At 40.2% G+C, this 19,981-nt stretch overlaps 1 protein-coding gene and 1 long non-coding RNA gene across 3 annotated transcripts in view; one reads left to right on the forward strand and one right to left on the reverse strand.

Annotated features, from left to right (window-relative positions):
• Positions 1 to 19,981, forward strand: part of PKD2 (polycystin 2, transient receptor potential cation channel) — a gene marked incomplete at its 5' end in the record, with an annotated part of 21,148 nt that continues 1,167 nt past the window's right edge. Inside the window, 13 exons of one of the 2 annotated variants that reach the window (XM_080638883.1) lie at positions 1 to 397; positions 6,383 to 6,496; positions 8,663 to 8,796; positions 9,128 to 9,378; positions 10,102 to 10,326; positions 10,900 to 11,128; positions 12,209 to 12,379; positions 13,602 to 13,783; positions 14,833 to 14,953; positions 17,434 to 17,532; positions 18,503 to 18,624; positions 19,100 to 19,217; positions 19,463 to 19,626. In XM_080638883.1, the coding sequence (XP_080495009.1) occupies positions 1 to 397; positions 6,383 to 6,496; positions 8,663 to 8,796; positions 9,128 to 9,378; positions 10,102 to 10,326; positions 10,900 to 11,128; positions 12,209 to 12,379; positions 13,602 to 13,783; positions 14,833 to 14,953; positions 17,434 to 17,532; positions 18,503 to 18,624; positions 19,100 to 19,217; positions 19,463 to 19,626 (2,327 nt within the window). The remainder of the gene's footprint in view (positions 398 to 6,382; positions 6,497 to 8,662; positions 8,797 to 9,127; positions 9,379 to 10,101; positions 10,327 to 10,899; positions 11,129 to 12,208; positions 12,380 to 13,601; positions 13,784 to 14,832; positions 14,954 to 17,433; positions 17,533 to 18,502; positions 18,625 to 19,099; positions 19,218 to 19,462; positions 19,627 to 19,981) is intronic. The other variant, XM_080638884.1, reaches the window with a different exon arrangement.
• LOC308232768 overlaps positions 19,473 to 19,981 on the reverse strand; it is a 10,749-nt gene continuing 10,240 nt past the window's right edge. The window contains exon 3 of the long non-coding RNA XR_013958871.1: positions 19,473 to 19,608. This is a non-coding gene — a long non-coding RNA (uncharacterized lncRNA). The remainder of the gene's footprint in view (positions 19,609 to 19,981) is intronic.

The following is a 19,981-nucleotide window of genomic DNA, read 5'->3' on the forward strand; positions in this document are numbered from 1 at the left end:
ATGGCGGGCAGTGGGGGCTGCAGGCGCGGGAGGGAGCAGCTGGAGCTGGAGCGGCTGGGCGAGGCGGCGCGGGCCGGCTCTTGCCCGCCGTCTCCGCCGCTCTCCGCCTGCTCGCGGCAGGCCTGGAGCCGCGATAACCCGGGCTTCGAGCCGGAGGAGGAAGGAGCGGCGGCGGCGGCAGGGCCGGTGCTGGAGATGGACGTGGAGTGGGGCAGCCCCGCGGCCGGCGCTTCGTCGTCGTTAGGCAGCGGTGCGGCGGGCGGTGGAGGGCGGCGGCAGCGACGGGTCCCCGCGGGGCGCGGCGGAACGGAGGTGCCGAGCCGCCACCAGGTGCCACCCGACGGCGCCGCGCCCCACCGGGCGGCCTGGGCCAAGCGGCTGGCGCGGCGGCTGCGAGGTGAGAGCCTTTGGCCCTCCTGCCGGAGCAGTGCTCCGAGTCTTGCTGGGCTGCCCTTTACTGCGGACTGTCGCCGAGGGAACGTTCATGGGTTGTTTGTGGTCCCTTGTGCCTTTTCTTTCACCCACCCCTTTGCTGCCTGTCCTCTTTTTCCTCTATCCGTATTCTTTTCCCATCTCCCGTCAGTCCATCCGTGTTTGTGTCCCCGCTTCGTGCACGCGTGTATTCTCATCTCTGTCCTGGTTATGCCTCCCTCTCCCGTCCCAAATGCACACACCCCTTTCTCTTTGCTTTCCTCTGGAGCATAGAGCTCTGCCTCCCATGTCTTAGTCCTGGCTACTTTTTTAGAGAAGTTTAAAATGCCAGCGTCAAATCGTAAAAGGTTTTAAATGTAGGGTTTGCTTAAGTATCAGACAAAATCTGTATAAAGCTGCAAGAAAAGTAAGCCATATTTAGGAAATAAGGTTTCTTCTAAAACGCGAGTTTTCTGAAGTGATTGTACTGTTACTGGTTGGCACAGCATCAGCAGAGGTGTCAATATGAACTTGATTTTAAGCAGGGCTTTGTAAATTAGGCTGTTGTGTATCCTGTATGCTTCACTTTGGTTTTTCATGTGCATTCAGAAATCATTTGCTATAATGATTTCTCTGCCTCAGTCTTGCACCGAAGTAAGTCTGTCTTGATCATTGCAGTGTTTTACTTGGCTGCAAGTCAGATTTACGGAGATTATGGAATAAAGCATGTTTTCTTTTCAGCAGATTTTATTGAGAGAGTGTTCAATGAACTAAGTCTCTTCATAACAAGAGACCCGAATGGCTGGGGAAAAAAAAAAATGTCAATTGTAGAATGTTTTTATGTGTTCTGCATGGAATGGCACTGCTCTGGAGTTTTCGGAGGTGTGTTTAATTTAGTCTGTCACTGAGATATGTAAATGCCTAGGAAAGAAGCTGCTTAGCAAGGAGAAAGTGAAGTCCTTTCATAAAAATTCTTACCTAAGTAGACTTTTCAGATGCTCCCTTTGTACTGGTTGTTGCCAAGAAGGAGCATTCTGTATATGCTTTTAACTGCCGTGAAAAATAGTGGTGTTTGAGCATGAGGTGAGAGTGGCTTCATGACGACCTGACATGAGTTACTCCTGTTTCATCTGTGTCATGGTTTCTGCAGTAATGCTCAAAACAGATCATCCACACTAAGACTGATCTTGGTGTTGGTTTCTGAGCCGTTTTGAACCTGAAGGCAGAGCTTAATAACATGGGATTTGTGTAAGGTCAGAGTATTACAGATGGAAGGAAAATCTATCCCCCCCCCCATGAGATGTAATTTTGACAAAGGCTTCGTAAGATGGTTTGCTGAATCACCTATAGTTCATCTGCACTTAGGGGTGGTTTAGGGTGAAGGAAAGATGCTTATTTTTAGTATGCTTTTTTCTAGCCTTTTGTTTGTTTGTTTGTTTTAAGGCTATGTATGCATTTTCACCTTGTTTCAACCTTGTTCAGTTGAGCAGCAGAACCAAGAAGCAGAACAAAGAGAAATCAGCTTTTGGTCTAGCTGTATGCTGTGCTGGGCAGAATGAGCTTTCATCAGCATCAGGAAGATGTTGCCAGAGAAGATATTTGGCCCTGTGCTGACAGGGGCCTGTCGTGCTGCCTAAAAGCAATGTATCTTGGGCTAGATTAATGATGTTGGAGCTGATGAATGTCCGCAGCTTGAACTCTGAAAGATGAGAACCACCTTTGACGTGGTAATGTTATGCATCCTTTCAACTAGTGTTGTTCTTTTTACACTACTGAGTGTGAGCTGATTAATCAAGTGTGCGATGTGTGGAGAATGGTGCAAAGTTACACGTTATTGCAGTGTAGGAAAACAAATATTATCAATAATGGCCATGGACCAAGCTGCCTCTTGCTGTTGGAGACAGCGTACACTGGTAGTATTCTGTTTTTAGCTGTAAAATGAAAAGACTTGGTTTCATGTTCTGGGAATGCTAGGAATGGATTTATCCCTGCGGTTACTATCCACAGTTTCTGTTGATTCCTGACCTGCCTACATTTTGTGTTTATAGGGAAGTGTAGCCAAAGTTACTGTAGTAGACAGATTCTTTTCTGGCTCTTTCATGAGTATGTTGCTATTAATTCATAGGCACAGTAAATGGCTAGGTGTGACTTTATTGCTGTGGAGGTACTGCAGGGTGCTGTACTTGCCTGCTGCATAGATAACTAACCTTCCCTGAAGAATGCTATTGCTGCAGGCTACACAGTGAAAGGGCTTATTTCAAGCCTGAAATTAATATAGGGCACTTAAAGGATAAGAGAGGTTTTAATACTGGAAAGAGTACTCAGTAGTTATTTTGATGTTTCATCTTTAAAGACTTCATCTTTGAAGACTAGAAAGTGGCATATTTGGTATTCAGTTTTATTTCAAGATGACTAAAGGGAAGTTAGCATAGATTTATTTAATGAGATTCCATTTCACTAGACAAAATTCAACCAGAGGGATTAATCCTTTGGATATCAAAAGTGATAGAGTTACCATGGCTAAACAAGTTGCCACTCGTGAGCTGAAGGATATTGAATGACAGCTTACACTTTTCTTGCTGTCAGTTGTGAAATAAAAATGCAGAGAGGATTAAGGTGATGGGATTTTGGTAATTGCAGCTATAGGGGAGATAGCTAACATGAGTTCCTAAGTGTAGAGAAAGCTACTTCAGACTACCCGTATCTTAGGTTTTTCTCTTTGAGGGTTCTTTTCAGATTCTAACTCTTTAGCTTTAGCCCCCCTAGTTTTACAGATCTCTTCAGCAAATATCCGAGATGCTGAGAGGAGGGGAGGGGATGACTATTCAGTTCTGTTAAGGAGAAGGTCATCCAAAGTTTCGATGGGTAAGAGCAAAGTCCATTTCCAGAGCCAAGCTGGAAAGGTTTGTCCCTCAGAGTTGTACTTGGTCACCCAGTGCTACTGTGTCCTCATGTGTGTCAATACTAAGGAGTGTATGTGGGATATTTCTTGAAAGGTTTTCTTAATTATTGCTAAGTGGAAGCATCAGATATTTCCAGTCAGTCATTAATTGTTACTTTCACAAAGAATGCATTATGACATTTTTACTGACTTGAACTAGTGTAGGCTCCAACTTACTAAGGAATTTGAGACTGTATTTTGTTGTTGTCTGGGGGCAGAGCATCTTTGCCTGACCGTCACTTTCCTCTCCTTCCCCTAGCCCTGTTGGTTCACCAGCATCTGAATTTATGTGTAGACAGGTTAGTTAGCGATATATATCTTGGCTTGAGCACTTTCAGAACTTAACTTTCATATAAATCTGAATTATTTTATATGCACTCTGTACCTTATAAACTTGCCTTTATGATTATGTATATATTTAAGTACATACACATTATATGTGTGTATTTATATATTTATATAGCACTTTATATGTATAAACAGAAATACTTTAATCTCCTGGGTGCCTACTGAGCTAGACTTTATTGTAAGTTGAAATTTCAGCTATTTTTTGTTTGCATTTGATCGTTATTTTTTGACAACTCTTCTGAGTTCATATACTCCTTGAGTAAGCCAGTTGGACTGCAGAATGAGTGTGAGAGAATTGTTAGTTTCAGGTTTGTTTGATGAAGTGTACATAGATTTTATCAAAAAGTTGATGAATAACAAAGTTACGTAAGGAATGGACTGAAAATAATTAATTGAGGCTAGAAATGAAATGGTTTTGGTGCTTGCAGTGGATGTCAACTTAAATTCAGCACTGCTTACCACCACTGATCTTGATACATCTAAACCAATATTCTTATAATGCAAAAGGAGAACAATGTGTGTGTCTTCTAAAAATGTGGCTTGTAACTGACAGACAAATCCAGAGCTCATTTAACATGAAGTTCATTGTGTGATCTCTGGTGCTGGGTTTTGTTTTGTTCTTTTGTTCACATGTAACTTTCTGCTCCTTGCTGACTGAGTCCTAGCAATATTCTAATATGACAGAATTTGAGCTTGCAAGCTTTTTGCTCACCACATTTCTTATTGGTGAGTAATGTGCTGACAGCCGGGACTTGGCTCCCTTTCCAGCTTAGCTCACTGCCTGTTCCAGCCTTTTCTTCCTCTTTTCCATAATGTTTTCCTGCCTTTATTATGAGGGTTGCTAGTGCAACGTAGTGCTGTGCTAAAGGATCTATTTGTTGAGTTCTTTATTATGTGACTCTCTAAATGTTCTTGGGTTTGTGTTTCTGTCTTCAAGAATGACCTAATGGTGAGGATTTGGCATTCTGTGTAGTAAAGTTGCAGTCTTTATCTGTAAATTTCCAGGCTTAGAGAACAGCTCTGAAAAGGCTCTCTTGTCTGGGGGGCCTGACACTAGCGAAGGTTCTAAGTTGCTAGGGAATGTGAAGAGAAATTAATGCTAAGGCTATTAGTGCTTGCTGTGCCTATGCAAGAGAAGTTTCCTGGTTGACTTCATGGTTAGGTCACAACTTAAAAATGTGGTAGCTGAAAGGCTCCTAAAATCATCTGACACGTTATTTTTTTTCCTGAATACACGTCATATTTGCAGTTAGAGGGGAAGAGCTTCCTTACTCCTGCCTCTTTGTTAGCAATGAGATTCTACAGCAGGCAGATGAGCCCTTTGTCCGTCTAGTCTTACAGCAGAGGTTGCAAAGCAACTGAACTCTCGATTTTTCGTGAGCTTTATAATGTGTTTTGGCTATCCCTTGTTGCTGTTCCATTTGACTTAAGATTACTGTGGTATGTTTGATGGATCCAGGATTTTTTCCTAGGGAGTTTGAGGTTACTTCATTTCCATCTACTGAGAACATAGGGGACATTTTAAAAGGTTGGCTGTTTAAAATAGCTGCAAAGGAAAAGAGTGGAAGTTTGGTGTGCTTCTGTACAGTAAATTTTTATTTGTATATACTTTCTCTCTCACCATAAACTAAGGTCAAATCACCTTGCTTTATTTAAGCTTAGATGAAGAGAAGTTCCTTGAAGGTAGCAGTTCTGGTCTATGCATCAGCAGCTGTTCCCAGCTTTTTTTCTGTCCTGTATAAGGCACAAGAAATAAGTATGGCGGTTACTAACTGCTTTCTGTTTTCAGGTGATTGTTTCTTTTAGAGACACAGTTTAAAAGATCCTTTTGCTTTTCTGTAACCCTTTTGGACAGGATCACACAAGTTCAGTAACTTCTCTTACACTGTCTTGAGAATATGAAGCTAGTAATTGGAGGAAACAGTTCAGCTAATGCGGTTGCCCAGTTTTACAGCTAGACAGCAGTTGCTCATTTAGGCTGCTACTTAATGTTTCAGTGATAATCCTTTGATATGCAAGGAAAGAAATCATAGAAATACTCATCAAAGTCCCTCCTCTGTCTCTATTGGACATGCCTTGGCTATCTAGGAGAGGAAGGTTACAACTTGTTCTCTAAAAAATACATTTAGCTGACATAGAATCATAGAATAGTTAGGGTTGGAAAGGACCTTAAGATCATCTAGTTCCAACCCCCCTGCCATGGGCAGGGACATACCCTTTCAGATAGAAAGTAGTTAAGCCTCCTAATAAAATTTAAATACTGATCACGCCTTTTCATTCATCTAACAATGCTCTTCATTGTAAAACCCAAGCAAACCACAAAGAAAACCCCAAACAAATAATTTCTTGAAGGATGACTCTGTTTATATGTCTTTGTATACTTGTATTTGTTTTCCTACCATGTGGCTTTAAGGGACAGCACTTCTGGCAAATCTCCAGCAGAATCTGTTAAGAGTTCTGCTGAGCTGTTACTAGATTATTATGGTATCTCATGAACAGCTAATACTGTATCAGGCCCCATTCAGTTTATGGAAGAAGTTCTTGCTTCAGCCTAGGTCGGTTTAAAATCCATAGAAGAACCTGGAGCAGACATGACATAGGTTAAGCTTTCACAACCACTTGTCTACATAAGCAATGTAGTAAGATACCTGTATGCGTCATTATATATGTTTTCCTTTTAAGGTCTGTGGGGGACAAGACTCATGGAAGAAAGCAACACCAGCAGAGAGCGATACCTGAAAAGCGTTTTACGGGAGTTGATTACGTACATGATTTTCCTTGTGGTCTTGTGTGTCTGTAAGTACCATTCAGCACTATATGTATCCAGTTCTGTACTGCCTGCTTGCTGTGTGTGATTCCAGAATGAAGATTGTTTCAGTGATGTGGGAGAAGAATTAATGGGCAGGTGTATAGGCAAATACTGGGAATTAGTTCCTGTTTCTGCACGTGGATTATTGCTTGAGATTTAAAATACTGCAACTTTCTGTAACTTAACAAGTTTTGAACCTTTAAGCAGAGTGATAATATTTGGTTTTAAGGAGTATTTTTTTAATGTAGTACTACACTGCAGTGTAGTGGTTCTGCTACACATTTTGAAATCACTGAACAGAACTGTTAAAAGTGAAGAGTAGGAGTTATCATCTAGGACTAAAAGTTAATTAAATTACTGAGTTTTGAATTTATCTCCAACTTATGTACAGATCATTCTAAGAATAAAAGTTCTTGACAGTTGCTGGAAAGGCAGAGATAATGCCAGCTACTTAGAAATACCTAATAATTTGTGTTCGCATGATGCTGGACATTCTAAACGCATCTGTAACCTATATGTACTCAAGTGTATATGGATCACAGCTGGAGACTTCCATGATATAAGTGCATTATTTGTTTTGATGTCTATGGTATCATATGAAGTATTGTAACACTATAGAACACAGAACAGGGTAACATTCAACCTACGTATTTTTTTTTTTTTTGGCTTTTAAGTAGGTGATTGCTTAAAAGTAGGTGCTCTAGAATCGACACTGAATATTAGCAGGTTCTACTAAGTACTGACTTAGTACAGAAGTGAGGAGCGTGATGGATCACCAGTCTCGTACAGAATGATATTCCTGGGCCTAAATGGAGTTTAAGAAAATATCCTGAACAGAGTCTGCTGTTCTTTTCTTAGGGTGAAGAACCTTAGTGATGCTGTTGCAGAGATAGAGATTTATCACAGGCCTCACACAGCACTGTGAACAGTTGGTATAATGTATAATAGATATGGTATGATGTAAAGGGTCTGAGAGCAACCGCCTTTGGCCTTGGGAACTTGAAATGAGGCATGTTCATATATTTACACAAAAATTAGAAGTTAATGCAAAATAGAACTTATGATGAAGTGTGAAATAGATGTTTTATTTGGTTACTAGGAGAATAATCTGTATGCATTAAGTTAGTATATCTTTGGAAAGCCGGTATGTTTCAAGCATTCAGTCTTTAGTGTGGGCAGTTCTGTTCTAAATGCCTGAAATGTCAGTGACACTTAAATTGTCGTTTATGATCAGTTGTGATAGAATGGGGTGATGTTTTTATTTAGGTGAGAGAGAATCGTGGAGTGGAAAGGAAAAAGCAAAACTACGTTGGTAGACTGGCTCTGAGAGCACAGCAGAAGTCTAGTAAAAATAGTTCTTGTTCACATTTTCTTCCCTAAGACAAAATATTTCTATGAAATTGTCAAAACAGATGGAGATTGTTCGCTGTAGAATTAATCTTTGAGGCCTTGCTGAGTTTCTGTCACAAAATGGTTTTAAGTATTTATAAGCAGTGATGCTATTGGAGCCAGAGACCTCTCTCTGAAGCCATCTTGCCTTTGTATGTCATTTTATAATGTATGCTCTGGCCATCCTCAGCCAAGTGCTCTGCCCAGTGTCAGGAAAAGGGTAACACAGAGTCATGTGTTTTCTGTGGGGAGATTATCTTAGAAGTGCTGCATATCTTGGGTGGAGTTTCGTTGTCAACTGTAGGCAGCTAATGTAATTCACAGTGCCCAGCAATATCCTGGTTGACTTACTATCTGCTCAAGCAGAGCATAGTTTTCCTGAGGTCTCATGCCATCTGTGCCAGCTCTCTATGATGCCTTGGATAGTACAAGTCACCTAGAAGGGCACTCCTCAGGCTGCTGGCTGAATCATGCGGTTTTTTTTCCCTGAAGTTATCTTTTGTAGAATGAGGTGTGGGAAGGAGAACTGAATATTTTAAACTCATTGGTCAGTCTGTTCTTCACTGCTTTCTGTATCTTACTCACAGTTGAAAGACAAATGCCGCTTGGTGTGGATTTTGTTTTGCTCTGAAGCTTAAACTTTTTGGTGCAAAATCTATAAAATTTCAACAAAAAAGTAAGGTACTTTTTTTTTTCGTTTCCTTTTTTTTCTTCTTATCTTTCCCCTACCCTTTTCCTCTCATTCCTAACTAAATCTTTTGCAGTGACTTACGGGACAGTGAGTTCCAGTATGTATTATTACACAAGGGTCATGTCACAGCTCTTCCTGGAAACACCTGTATCAAAAACGGAGAAAACTGATTTCAAAACTTTGTCCACAATGGACGACTTCTGGAAGGTAATCTAAGCCCAAGTTTTTATCTCTCTTTTGCTGTGATATGCTTGTGCTGTATAACCTACCAGGATCTTTTTTCTAATATGGTAGTGGTTGTGCATGAAGATCTATGTGTCAAAGCTGTGGAACAGAGTTTCCCTTTAATACATGAAAGTTTAGAACCCAGGCAGTGCTGGAGAGCCAGGGTAGGGTAAGGTTATTGAATGTCTTTGGAGGACAGGTAAGGCCTTATGTCAGAAAAATTAACAGCTGCAATTCTAACACATCCATGGAATGAAGATCTATAGAAACAATGCTAGAAACATGCAAACTAAAATCCTGTCTTATTCCCCAGTTCACGGAAGGTCCTTTGCTGGATGGTCTCTACTGGGAAATGTGGTACAACAACAAAACCATGGCAGAAAACAAAAGCTTCGTTTATTACGAGAACCTGCTCCTAGGGGTGCCTCGCATTCGGCAGCTGAAAGTGAGAAATGGTTCATGCTCAGTACCTGAAGATTTAAGGGATGAAATCAAGGACTGCTATGATGTCTATTCTGTAGCTAATGAAGATACTGCTCCTTTTGGACTTCGAAATGGAACAGCGTATGTAGTATTCCTGTATTCACATAGCTTTTTTTTTTCTGATCTTGGTTATGCTGGATTACACAATAGGTCACTTGGCAGAGGCAACTCTGCACTTGTCTGTTCTGTCTGTAAAGCCCAGTAAAACAAGAGCGGTTGCCAGTTCTGCTTGTGGAGAAACCTTACTAAACTTGAAAAGCACTCTGCTCTTACCCGCTTCGGTTGAGGTGCTGCCATTGTACCATTTTTAACTTATGCATGGGAGACACGCTGTGGTCTGAGTGCAGCACTACAACTCGTGAGCGCCTGTTCTGTAATTCCAGATTGTGTTGCTGCAGTGGGTTTCACTGAGTTGTCTTTCCTGGCTAAAAATGGGAATAGCACTGCCTCTCTTGGAGGACAATTTGTGAGTTAACCGTGAAAGGTTTTGGGGGTGGGAAAGAATTTTCTTTCTTTCCCTTAGGACAAATTCTGCGTGACTGGATCAATGTATTTTCTTTTTGGCAATTAATATACTTGTGACCCATCTTTCTATCTTCATTTTGTTGTGTTAGTCAAAGGAACTTTGTAAGATCTTTCTCCAGTGTACATCAAAACTTGTCTACAAGTACCTCTTAAATTTAAACAGCTTTAAGTAACTGATATGGGTTTGGTTTTTTTTTGTCAGGTTTTGGTGGTGTCTGTTTTCTTAATGGTAAGTTGCTAATGGAAAGACTAGTATGCTCTGTTTTACTTCTGAACTAGCTGGACGTACACCAATGAGAAGGATTTGAATGGGAGCAGCCACTGGGGCTTGATTGCCACATACAGTGGGGCTGGTTATTACCAAGACCTCTCAAGGAACAGAGAAGTGACAGCTGTGCAGATTGCTAGCCTTAAGAAGAACCTGTGGCTGGACAGAGGGACCAGAGCAGCTTTCATTGATTTCTCCGTATACAATGCAAACATCAACCTGTTCTGCATTGTCAGGTACGAACACAGCTGTAAGAGTGTTCAAATTGCACAGTGTAAGTTGTTGACTTGGGGTTTTCTTGTGATTGCTTTGTTTTGAGGACATGGGTAAGTGTATGTTTTGCATAAAGGAGACAGACAGCTGAAGAGGGATGCCTCCCTATCAAAGAAGTGAGACTCCAAATGGAAGCTGTACTCATTGTGTGGAGACAGTTCTGGCTTTGCTGATGCTACAGTGACTTGGGTGCAGTTTGCAGGCAACTTCTCTAGAGAGTTGACTTATTAATATGTGGATACACAACATCAGTCTTTTGACAGCATGAAACAGATGCAGATGAAGACAGGTCTTTCTGTCTCTGTTTATCTCATTGTTCCTGAAATGCTTTGGGTTTTAGTCAGAATTGAGTGTGGTCAGGTTTACACTTTCTGTTCTCTGTAGTGTCTTTGCTGAATCAAATGTAGGCATTTGCCTGTTTCCATTATTTAAATAATTAATGGAAACAAACCCATGTATTTTTGCTGTGCTTTTCATCAATGCTGTGTGAATGAAATCTTTTATTCTTTGCCATTTTTTTCTGGTTTTTGATGCAGGTTGTTAGTGGAGTTTCCAGCGACTGGAGGCCTTGTTACATCTTGGCAATTTCAGCCAGTGAGGCTGATTCACTACATCTCCACTTTTGATTTTTTCCTGGCAGCCTGTGAAATGGCATTTTGTCTCTTTGTTCTTTATTACATGGTGGAAGAGATTTTAGAAATTCACATTCATAGACTGCACTACTTCAGAAGTCTCTGGAATTGCCTTGATATTCTTATCATTGTAGTAAGTAATCTTTATAATAAGGCTAAAATTACTTAATGAAATGCACTTTGTGAGTGACATTAATGACTCAGTATTGCTTTAAGGGATAGGGCCATTATTAGAAAGGATACTTACGGTCTAATGGGCTATTCAATCTGAATAAGACCATTTTAGTCTGCGTTGTAATGTTGATGTGTTTTGCAAACTTGCTGGTTCTCTCTTTGTTGGTTTCAACCTTCACATCCTGGTGAAAAATTAGAGTATGTCTCCAGTGTGCTTCCTCACGCTTTTTGACTATAAGGGTATAGTCTTTATGGGAGATAACAAACTTGCCCACATTTCTTTTCTACAGATCTGATACTGACTATTGCAGTGGCTTTCAAGTAAGAAAACCAGCTTCTTTAGAGCAGTGATTTATGTTTGGAGGAATGGGACTGAGATTTGAATATGTTTGCAGAGAACCACAAAGAGATTTAATATAGTATTAAAATACTCAGCAGCTAATACCAAGTTTAAAGAAGTGTCTCAAAATTGTAGAGTGCTAGCAGCTGTCAGGGCTGCTTTCTTGGTGAAGTGGACAACGTTGCACATCAGCAATCTTGGTGTAGCAGAAAATCATGAGCTTTGGTTTAAAGATACATATATAATTCTCTCTGGATTTATATCCAGCTATGCCTACTGAAAGAATACAAAGTAAGCAATACTGAAACAGATCCAGTCCCACGCTTGTTTTGTATCTTTAGGCTTGAATGTATCAGAGGTTTAAGTCTTGAAGCCAGTATTTGTAATCTAGAGAAATCATACTTGCATCACAGTGCTTTTTGAATGAAGGGCTGTTTGGGAGGATGTTTATGTGAACTGTGTGCTGTTCCTTATGTTTAATGACAGGGGCAGGAGTAAGATGCTTTAGTGTTACAGTCAGTGAAGTGTATTCAAGTGTGAGTATAAAATCCAGTTCACACAAAGGGTCAAAACTCTTTGTTTATACCTGGTCTGCTGGACATTGTTTAGGATTATGTACTTTATGACTCTGTATACGTGGCAAAGTGTTTTAAAACCCTAATCACCTTTTGTAAATTTGTATGTTTCTATTGTACTCAGCTCTCTGTGGCAGCTATAGGAATTAGCATCTACAGAACATCAACTGTTGATATGCTCCTGAAGAAGCTGCTGGAAGATCAGAACTCCTTCCCCAATTTTGAACCTTTGGCATATTGGCAAATGCAATTCAACAACATAGCTGCAGTCACTGTGTTTTTTGTCTGGATTAAGGTAACTCCAAGATGTATGTCCTTATTCTGACATTAGAATGTAAGCAGTATTCTGAGTGTCATGTGATTATATGACTTGAGATTTAGTCATGTAAGGCCAGGCTGGGTGGGACTTTGAGCAACCTGGTGTAGTGGATTAGGACTGGATGAGCTTCCAAAGGTCCCTTCCAAACTGTTATATGATCCTACGTTTCTCATAAAATTGGGCACACAGGAAAGAGCACAGGGGTAACTTCTTGCAGACTGAAAGCAAGGTTGTAATTTGCCATAAGTTTTAGTCAGCCTTAAGTCTCAAAGATGTAGTCAGTGCTAGTGCTTTATCACAGCAGAAATGTAAAGAAATGTTTTTATTATTCCTGAGTTAATAAGTCAGTAACTTACTGGATACTGCTTTTTCCTAGTCTGGTTTAACTGTGCCAATTCTATCTATTCAAAGCTTCTAAATCATTAGAGGGTTGGTAAAGCTAGTCCAATTCATTTGAAAACTAGATATATTACTTTAAACTTAGTATCTCTGGTTTTCTGCCTCCTTTATAGTGATACTTCTTTTCAAGTCCATATTCATTTCCTGTCCTCTGTATGTATAACATTGCAGAAGAACATTTAATTACTAAACTAGTAAATTGGGGAAAATACAAGACAAATGATAAATGAATTTCCACTATGATACTCCAAACTGATACTTAAGTTTATCAAGTAAGTTAGCTGTCTCTTGCCGTTTTATAATACAAAGCTGTGTCTATTTTGCATCGTGGTTTAAGGAATAAAGTGTCTCATTATAGGAAGTAATGGTAAACTGCAGAGTAATAGAATAATGCAGGGTGGAGGGGCCTCAGGAAGTCTCTGTGCACCTGCTCAGAGCTAGGTCAGGTGTAAGATCTGCTTTTCTCACATTTTACTACTTTGTAGCTAACACCTTCTTTGAAAATAAACAGGAAGCATTTTGGTTACACTTCTGTGAAGCCTGGCTGCCAAATACAGGAGTGAAAAACAAGCAACACCCTACAGCTAGACAAGAAGATGGCTTTCTCACAGAATTTTCTTCTCATTTCAAGCCTCAGTGTTTTTTAGGAAGGGGTGTATTTCTTAATTTAAATTATCTGACTTCATCTCCTGTCAAATTGAGTAAGACATCTAATATGTAAAAGGCTGAGAAACAGTCATGTTAAGAAATTGCTGTTTTCCTTGTCTTTACAGTTGTGTTTTTTGTTTTCTTTTGACAGCTTTTCAAATTCGTTAACTTCAACAGAACAATGAGCCAGTTATCCACTACCATGTCTCGCTGCGTCAAAGATGTTGTTGGCTTTGCTATTATGTTTTTTATTATTTTCTTAGCATACGCTCAGTTGGCCTATCTTGTCTTTGGCACTCAAATTGATGACTTCAGCACTTTCCAGGACTGCATGTAAGTACAAGAGTAAAAAGTGCTAAGAATTTCTCGGTTCATTGGTAAATAGATTCGATTGCCTCATGAGAGACAAATCCGATAACATCCATCTAAACAGATAAGCTACAGACATACCGCTGCTGATGTAACTCAGTATCAGATGCATGTTTTTAATAACATTTTTAGTTCAAAAACTGTCTTTGCTTGAGACTAAAAATGTGCTATAGTTTGATCAGTAAGCCAAAAATGGCAAGCTTTGGTTGATGGAAGTGACATGGGTTTTATAACAGTTGGTCACATTCCTAGATAAAGCAATAGCTCTGTCTTCAGAAGCTGAATCATTATATGCTTACTTATATTTCTAATGCTTATGGAAATGCTGTATGTGTAGTAACACTATGTTCCCGGTAGCATGTGTAGTTGTTTGACTCACAGATTCCATCTTAGGCAACTAGTAAATTTGTAAGTATCTGCTGGAATCCAGAGAGTGATTGGACTTTAATATAGGGTCAGTAATCAGTTGATCTGGTACAACACAACTTGATTCTAAAGGGGGTAATGTTCAGTTGTTGATTTCCCCCTCCTCCCTTACACTGGGGCAGTGTTGCAAAAACTTTTTTGTAGAGAGGTGAAGGAACGTGGAATATGATGGCAGTGCTGTGCAGTGCCAAGCCTCTTCCTGCCTTGGCACTGTACAGACAACGTGGAGAGCGTTGAGGTTGTATGCAGGAGGCAGAAGGGATAGGACAGGGACGGAGTGGGTCTTCAAGCTTCACAATGGTAGCCATTGGTTTGCTCTGCAATCTGTGGTCCCCATTATCAGTTTTGACCAGAAATCAGAAGTATCCACCCCAATTTTGTTCTGTTTGTGACATCTAACTGCAAGTTTGGTTATGCGTAGAGGTAGGATTGAGGAATTGACTGTTACAGTGCCTGACAAAGTATTACAGTAGTGCAGACCACTCTGCTGCCCATCAGTCAGACTGTTATGGTAAAATAGTTTTAGAATTCTTGCATGGCTCCAGAAGTGTTTTTGTTCAACACCTGGATGTGTTTTGTTTTTTAAGATTTACTCAGTTCCGCATCATTTTGGGAGACTTCAACTTCACAGAGGTTGAAGAAGCTAATCGAATTTTGGGACCAATTTATTTCACTACATTTGTGTTCTTTATGTTCTTCATTCTTTTGGTATGTACGCTTTTGTTTATGTGGGGTGGGTAGGTGGCCATTTCTGCATCTCTTGTTCTTTGATTCCTGCTGCTACTTCGGGTTTTTTTTTTATATTGGTGAGTGTGCAGTCCATATAGGGGCCTGACTGTTCCATGACTGGTCACTACCCTCCTCAGTTTTTCTTCATTTAAAATGAATTTGCATTGTATGTTTGTTGTCATTCCCATATAGTGCTTCACATTCTGGTGAGGTGTATTTATTTTTTTTCTTTCTCCCTTTTTTTTTTTTTCCCTAATTTATGTAATTTTATTATTATAAAGAATTATTTATTTCTAAAAGCTGAATAGTGCCTGGTTGACATACACAGCAAGCCTGTATCTTCTGGTGAAAAGTAGCTGTAATGTTCCATACATGTCCTTAGTTTATAAAGGTGCCCTAACACGTGGCTGGTTGTATTTACAACAGCCTAGTTTATGCGTGCAACGTACAGCTTGTCTGCTAGCAGAGTCTAATTCATCAGCAGTGCAGCGGTTGTCAGATATGCAGGTTTGCCTGCAAAGGCCTCTTTTCTATCCTCTTTTCCTTCTCCAGGGCAGAGTTGCGCCCTGTCTTTCTCACCTTCCCTGTGCAGATTACCTATGCACTTTCTGACAAACAGTATTGCAAGAAGCTCAACTTATCTGAGAGGCAGTATGTAGATAAGATTGTTTGACAAATAAATTCAAACAGTGAGTACATTGTGAGTGAGTACACATCTTTTGTAAATTCTCTGTTAATACTAATATTGAATCCATGTTAGTCTTTTTGATAATAGTAAGTGAAGGGAGGAGGCCCCTCTCTTAGAAACTTAGGAGACCAGGTAAATTCATTTTTATGTTGATATAAGAGAAGAAAGAGCCCCAGTATCTTCTACTTAAATGTAGTTTTCAGTTAGTTTGGTACTAACATTAATATGTAGTAATTTTGTTTCTAATGGTATCACCAGATGGAAGCTGTTATGTGAGCAAGAAGCCCTCAAGTGATTCCCCAAACTGTGTATCTTTTGGCGATTTGATAAGATGACAAGCCAGTAAAGCAGGATTTTACTAACCTGGAACAGTACAGCAGTCCTGTATCATCATAAATCTTAGAGTTATTTAATGAACCTTGTACTTAATGAGGCTTTTTATTAATCTTTGAAATGAGGAGAAATGACATTCAGATATTATTTGTGGGAGAAGACTTCATCTTGGCTAGTAAGGAAGCATTGAATCTTAAGTGTTCAGAGGGATATACCAGTTATCAAACAGAAAATAACATATGGGTCACTTTGGCCAGAGAAGTATATGAAGCAAGTTTTATATTTGCTTTGAAGCACCTCACAAGATCCAGAGGAGCAGAGGCTAGTGTTCAGCAAGGGAGAGAAGTTTGGTTTTTTTCCTAAGGGGTAGCAGAAAAGTACTAGAGTGTGAAGGCATGACCAGGTTATCCAAAATACTCACAATAATTTCTGTGCCTATCCACACCTACACATCCTGTCATTTGGAGTGAAATGTTGCTGTAAGCTCTTTGAGACTCGTCTGAGACCTGGAAACTAAGTTAGAGAAGGTGGCCAGAAAGCACCAGCTCTTAAGTTTCGGTAGCTGAAATCACAATATACAGTAGTCCAGTTACCTCTTCTCTGGTGTTGGACAATAATGCATAAAGGTACAGCATTCAAAGATTGTTATCCTAAAGCAATTTTTTAAGTCCATAAGGAATTAGAGGTTAACATTGCCTTTCTGTGTGAGAGTGGCACATTGAATGTGCCAGTGAATTGAGTAATTCTTCAACTTGAATGTCCAGCTTGCAATTCAGTCATATTTGCTCCATGTTCAGCAGGACCCTTTCGGTAATGACAGCATGTCTCAAGTAAACTATATGCTTGGCACAGGGTTAGTGAGACCTACTTTTTTTTTCTCTTTTCATTTGGGCAAGCAACCAGACTCTTTTCAGAGTTGGTGGTGTACATGCCAAATGTCTGATTGTAAGCTGTTCTGTTTTTATCTTAGCCTGAAATGCAAGCAGAGCTGTAACTAGGTAAGAAATTTGTGTTTGTGCTGGTTATTGTGAGATGAATAGTTGACTTGACTCCTCAGGCATTTTTGTTGTGTTGTCTAGCTTAATTAATAGTTGCTATCTGTGTAAGTTTGGCCTGGCAGATAGAAGGTCAAACTTAACCATATAATGTTAAACAAGCGTGGTTTATTGCCACTGCTGTGTGTAGGTGTGGACCGTCTCTGGAAAGTAATACTCCAGTTACATTAATAACCAGTAGTCTTGACTAGAATTTGTTACGCTGCAGTACCTCCCATTTCAATATTTCAAGCTCTTGATGTTAGTGCTTTGGAAAAAGCTCACCATTTTCTCCTGGCCTTTCTTAAAAGGTCATGTATATAGGTCTGCACATGAAGGTTGTAGGAGCAGGGCTTAGGCTTGTTGAAATTTCAGTTGGGCTTTTTCATTTCTCTCATGAACAGAACATGTTTTTGGCCATCATCAATGATACATACTCTGAAGTCAAATCGGATATGGCACAACAGAAGGCAGAAATGGAACTGTCTGACCTTATCAGAAAGGTAAAAGTAACATTTTGTTTGTTTTAACATTCCTCACATCTAAACTCCATAAATCACTACAAAGTGAAGCTGGCAGCAGCTGATGAATATACACATCTCTTAGTTAAATTAATCTGAGCTGCATGTAAATTAAATGAATGAAAACTTTCCATCACAACCTATTTTAGTCATCTGAGACTTTGTGTTGAATGATCAGCCTGCTGAATACAACATAAGATTTGACTGTCAAGGTACATACAGAAACGCTGAACTGATGAAGCTAAGCTGCTGTTTGGTTTGGCCACAGAGCTACCTCATTTTGAGCAATAAGTTTAGGCAAGTCTTGGATAATGCATTGGGAACTTCCAGGGGCAGCTGCCAGTAAGGCTATTGAATACAGAGTTAGGAGCTTGACCTGAATCCCAGTTTAGGAAAAACGTGCATATGCGTGTGCTCTGGCATGGATGCGGTGCTGTACTGTGATCAGAAATGTCTAACCACATACTCAGCATGAGCAGTAACTCTGAGTTTAAAACTTGGGAACTGGTTATTAAAACAGAGCAGAGAAAAATGAAACGTGCTGCTTTTTGGGATGAAGATTTTATGTCATTCCTACAATGGAAGCATGAGAGAAGCAGAATAACTGCAGGAAGTTGTACCTGTGTTGTCAGCGTTGTTTAAAACTGTCACTTACCTGTCAGTAACTGACTGCTAAAGGTCTTACTGGACAAAATACTCCATTCCTGCTGACCTGCAGTGCAAACTGAAGGGTGAAGGCCTTACTCTAACTGCAGAGGTATTTATATGTTGCCCATTTAAATGCTGAAATAAAAGATGGATAAACTGGAGGAAAAGAGAGATTCTTGTAGGACTTTTGGAACACACTGAACGTTAGTATACACTAGCTGATCTTTATAATGAGAAAGTTATTAGAAATCAAGTGTTAACATTTCATGACAAGTAAAACACAAAATATTACTGTTTCTTTTAGGGCTACAACAAAGCCATGATCAAACTTAAATTGAAGAAGACTACTGTTGATGACATTTCAGAAAGCCTGAGGCAAGGTGGGGGAAAGTTAAATTTTGATGAACTCCGGCAAGATCTAAAAGGGTAAGGAAGCTGTTACTTCTTACCTGGAAGAGTATCCCAGAGACATGTCATGTCTTTGATGCTTCTGTGAGAAGCAAGAGAACGCTGCATTGTCTTGTTGTGGGTAGAAAGGGCCTGAGGAAGCAGATATCTAAAGCATCTGAGGAAATGGTAATATTTCTATCTGAGCCACTGCAGGAGTTTGTGAACAGACAGGAATCCGAGGAAAGGGAACAAATCAAAGAGGTATAAAAGGGATGGTTGTGAAGGAGCAGGGTGCAGCCTAGGGGAGATTTTGTGCTATTGACTAATAAAAGCTGAGGGCTGAGGTGTTTCTTTGTTACCAGTGTTGTGAATTCATAGGCAGCACTAGGATCAGTCATGTCTTTGGCTGGGGGATGAAGGTCTGTTGGAGTGAAGTGTTTTTCTAATACTTGAAGTTTACTTAGCATCCAAAAAATGGGAAGTAAGGGAACTGTTTTTACTCCCTTTTCAGGAAGGGGCACACGGATGCAGAGATTGAAGCAATATTTACCAAATATGACCAGGATGGGGACCAGGAGTTGACAGAGCATGAACATCAGCAGATGAGAGATGACCTGGAGAAAGAGAGGGTGAGCTCAGCATTAGGAGTGATATGTCACCACTGCCATCAGCCAGTCTTCTCCCCATGCTTGTTTCTGGACAATTCTGCCCCAGAAGAGTCCTCGTTTCCCTTCACATTTGCTCTCATCCCTGCCTGTCTGAGCAAGGGGGAGCTGATGGAGGGCAAGAGGTCTTTGACCTTGACACCCCAATCACTCATGTACAGGTGAAACTCTTTACATGATCTTTGTCTGTGTCTTGTGTTTTCACAAAGGAGGATCTGGACCTGGATAGGAGCTCTCTGCCACGTCCTCTGAGCAGCCGCAGCTTCCCCCGGAGCTTGGATGACTCTGAGGAGGATGAGGATGAAGACAGTGGACACAGCTCCAGGAGGAGGGGCAGCAGCTCCAGTGGGGTTTCCTATGAAGAGTTCCAAGTGTAAGTTTATTCTTCTGAGAGGGACAAATCTGCATGGTGTTTGGGGTTTTTTCCCTTGTAGGTTTTCTTCTTTCAGTTCTAGAGTCTCCTGTAACTCTATTAATAAAATTATACATAAAAGTAAATGCTGTGTTTTGAAGGTTCTTAAGTCACTCTTTAGTGTCTGAACTGGAATTACTTTAGAGAGGCTGATGTGAATTAGACAGAAAACCAGAAACAAACCAACCAAACAAAAAATGCAGACAAAAAAGCCCCTGTCTTTAAAACCTGGTCATTGAAAAGACAGAGAAAATGGTCAAATGATACAATAGGGAACAGGGAAAATGATGCAATAATGCCAGAAGACTTTTCTAGG

This window comes from Psittacula echo (genome assembly GCF_963264785.1).
Source record: "Psittacula echo genome assembly, chromosome: 1".
In the NCBI taxonomy this organism is placed as follows: domain Eukaryota; kingdom Metazoa; phylum Chordata; class Aves; order Psittaciformes; family Psittacidae; genus Psittacula; species Psittacula echo.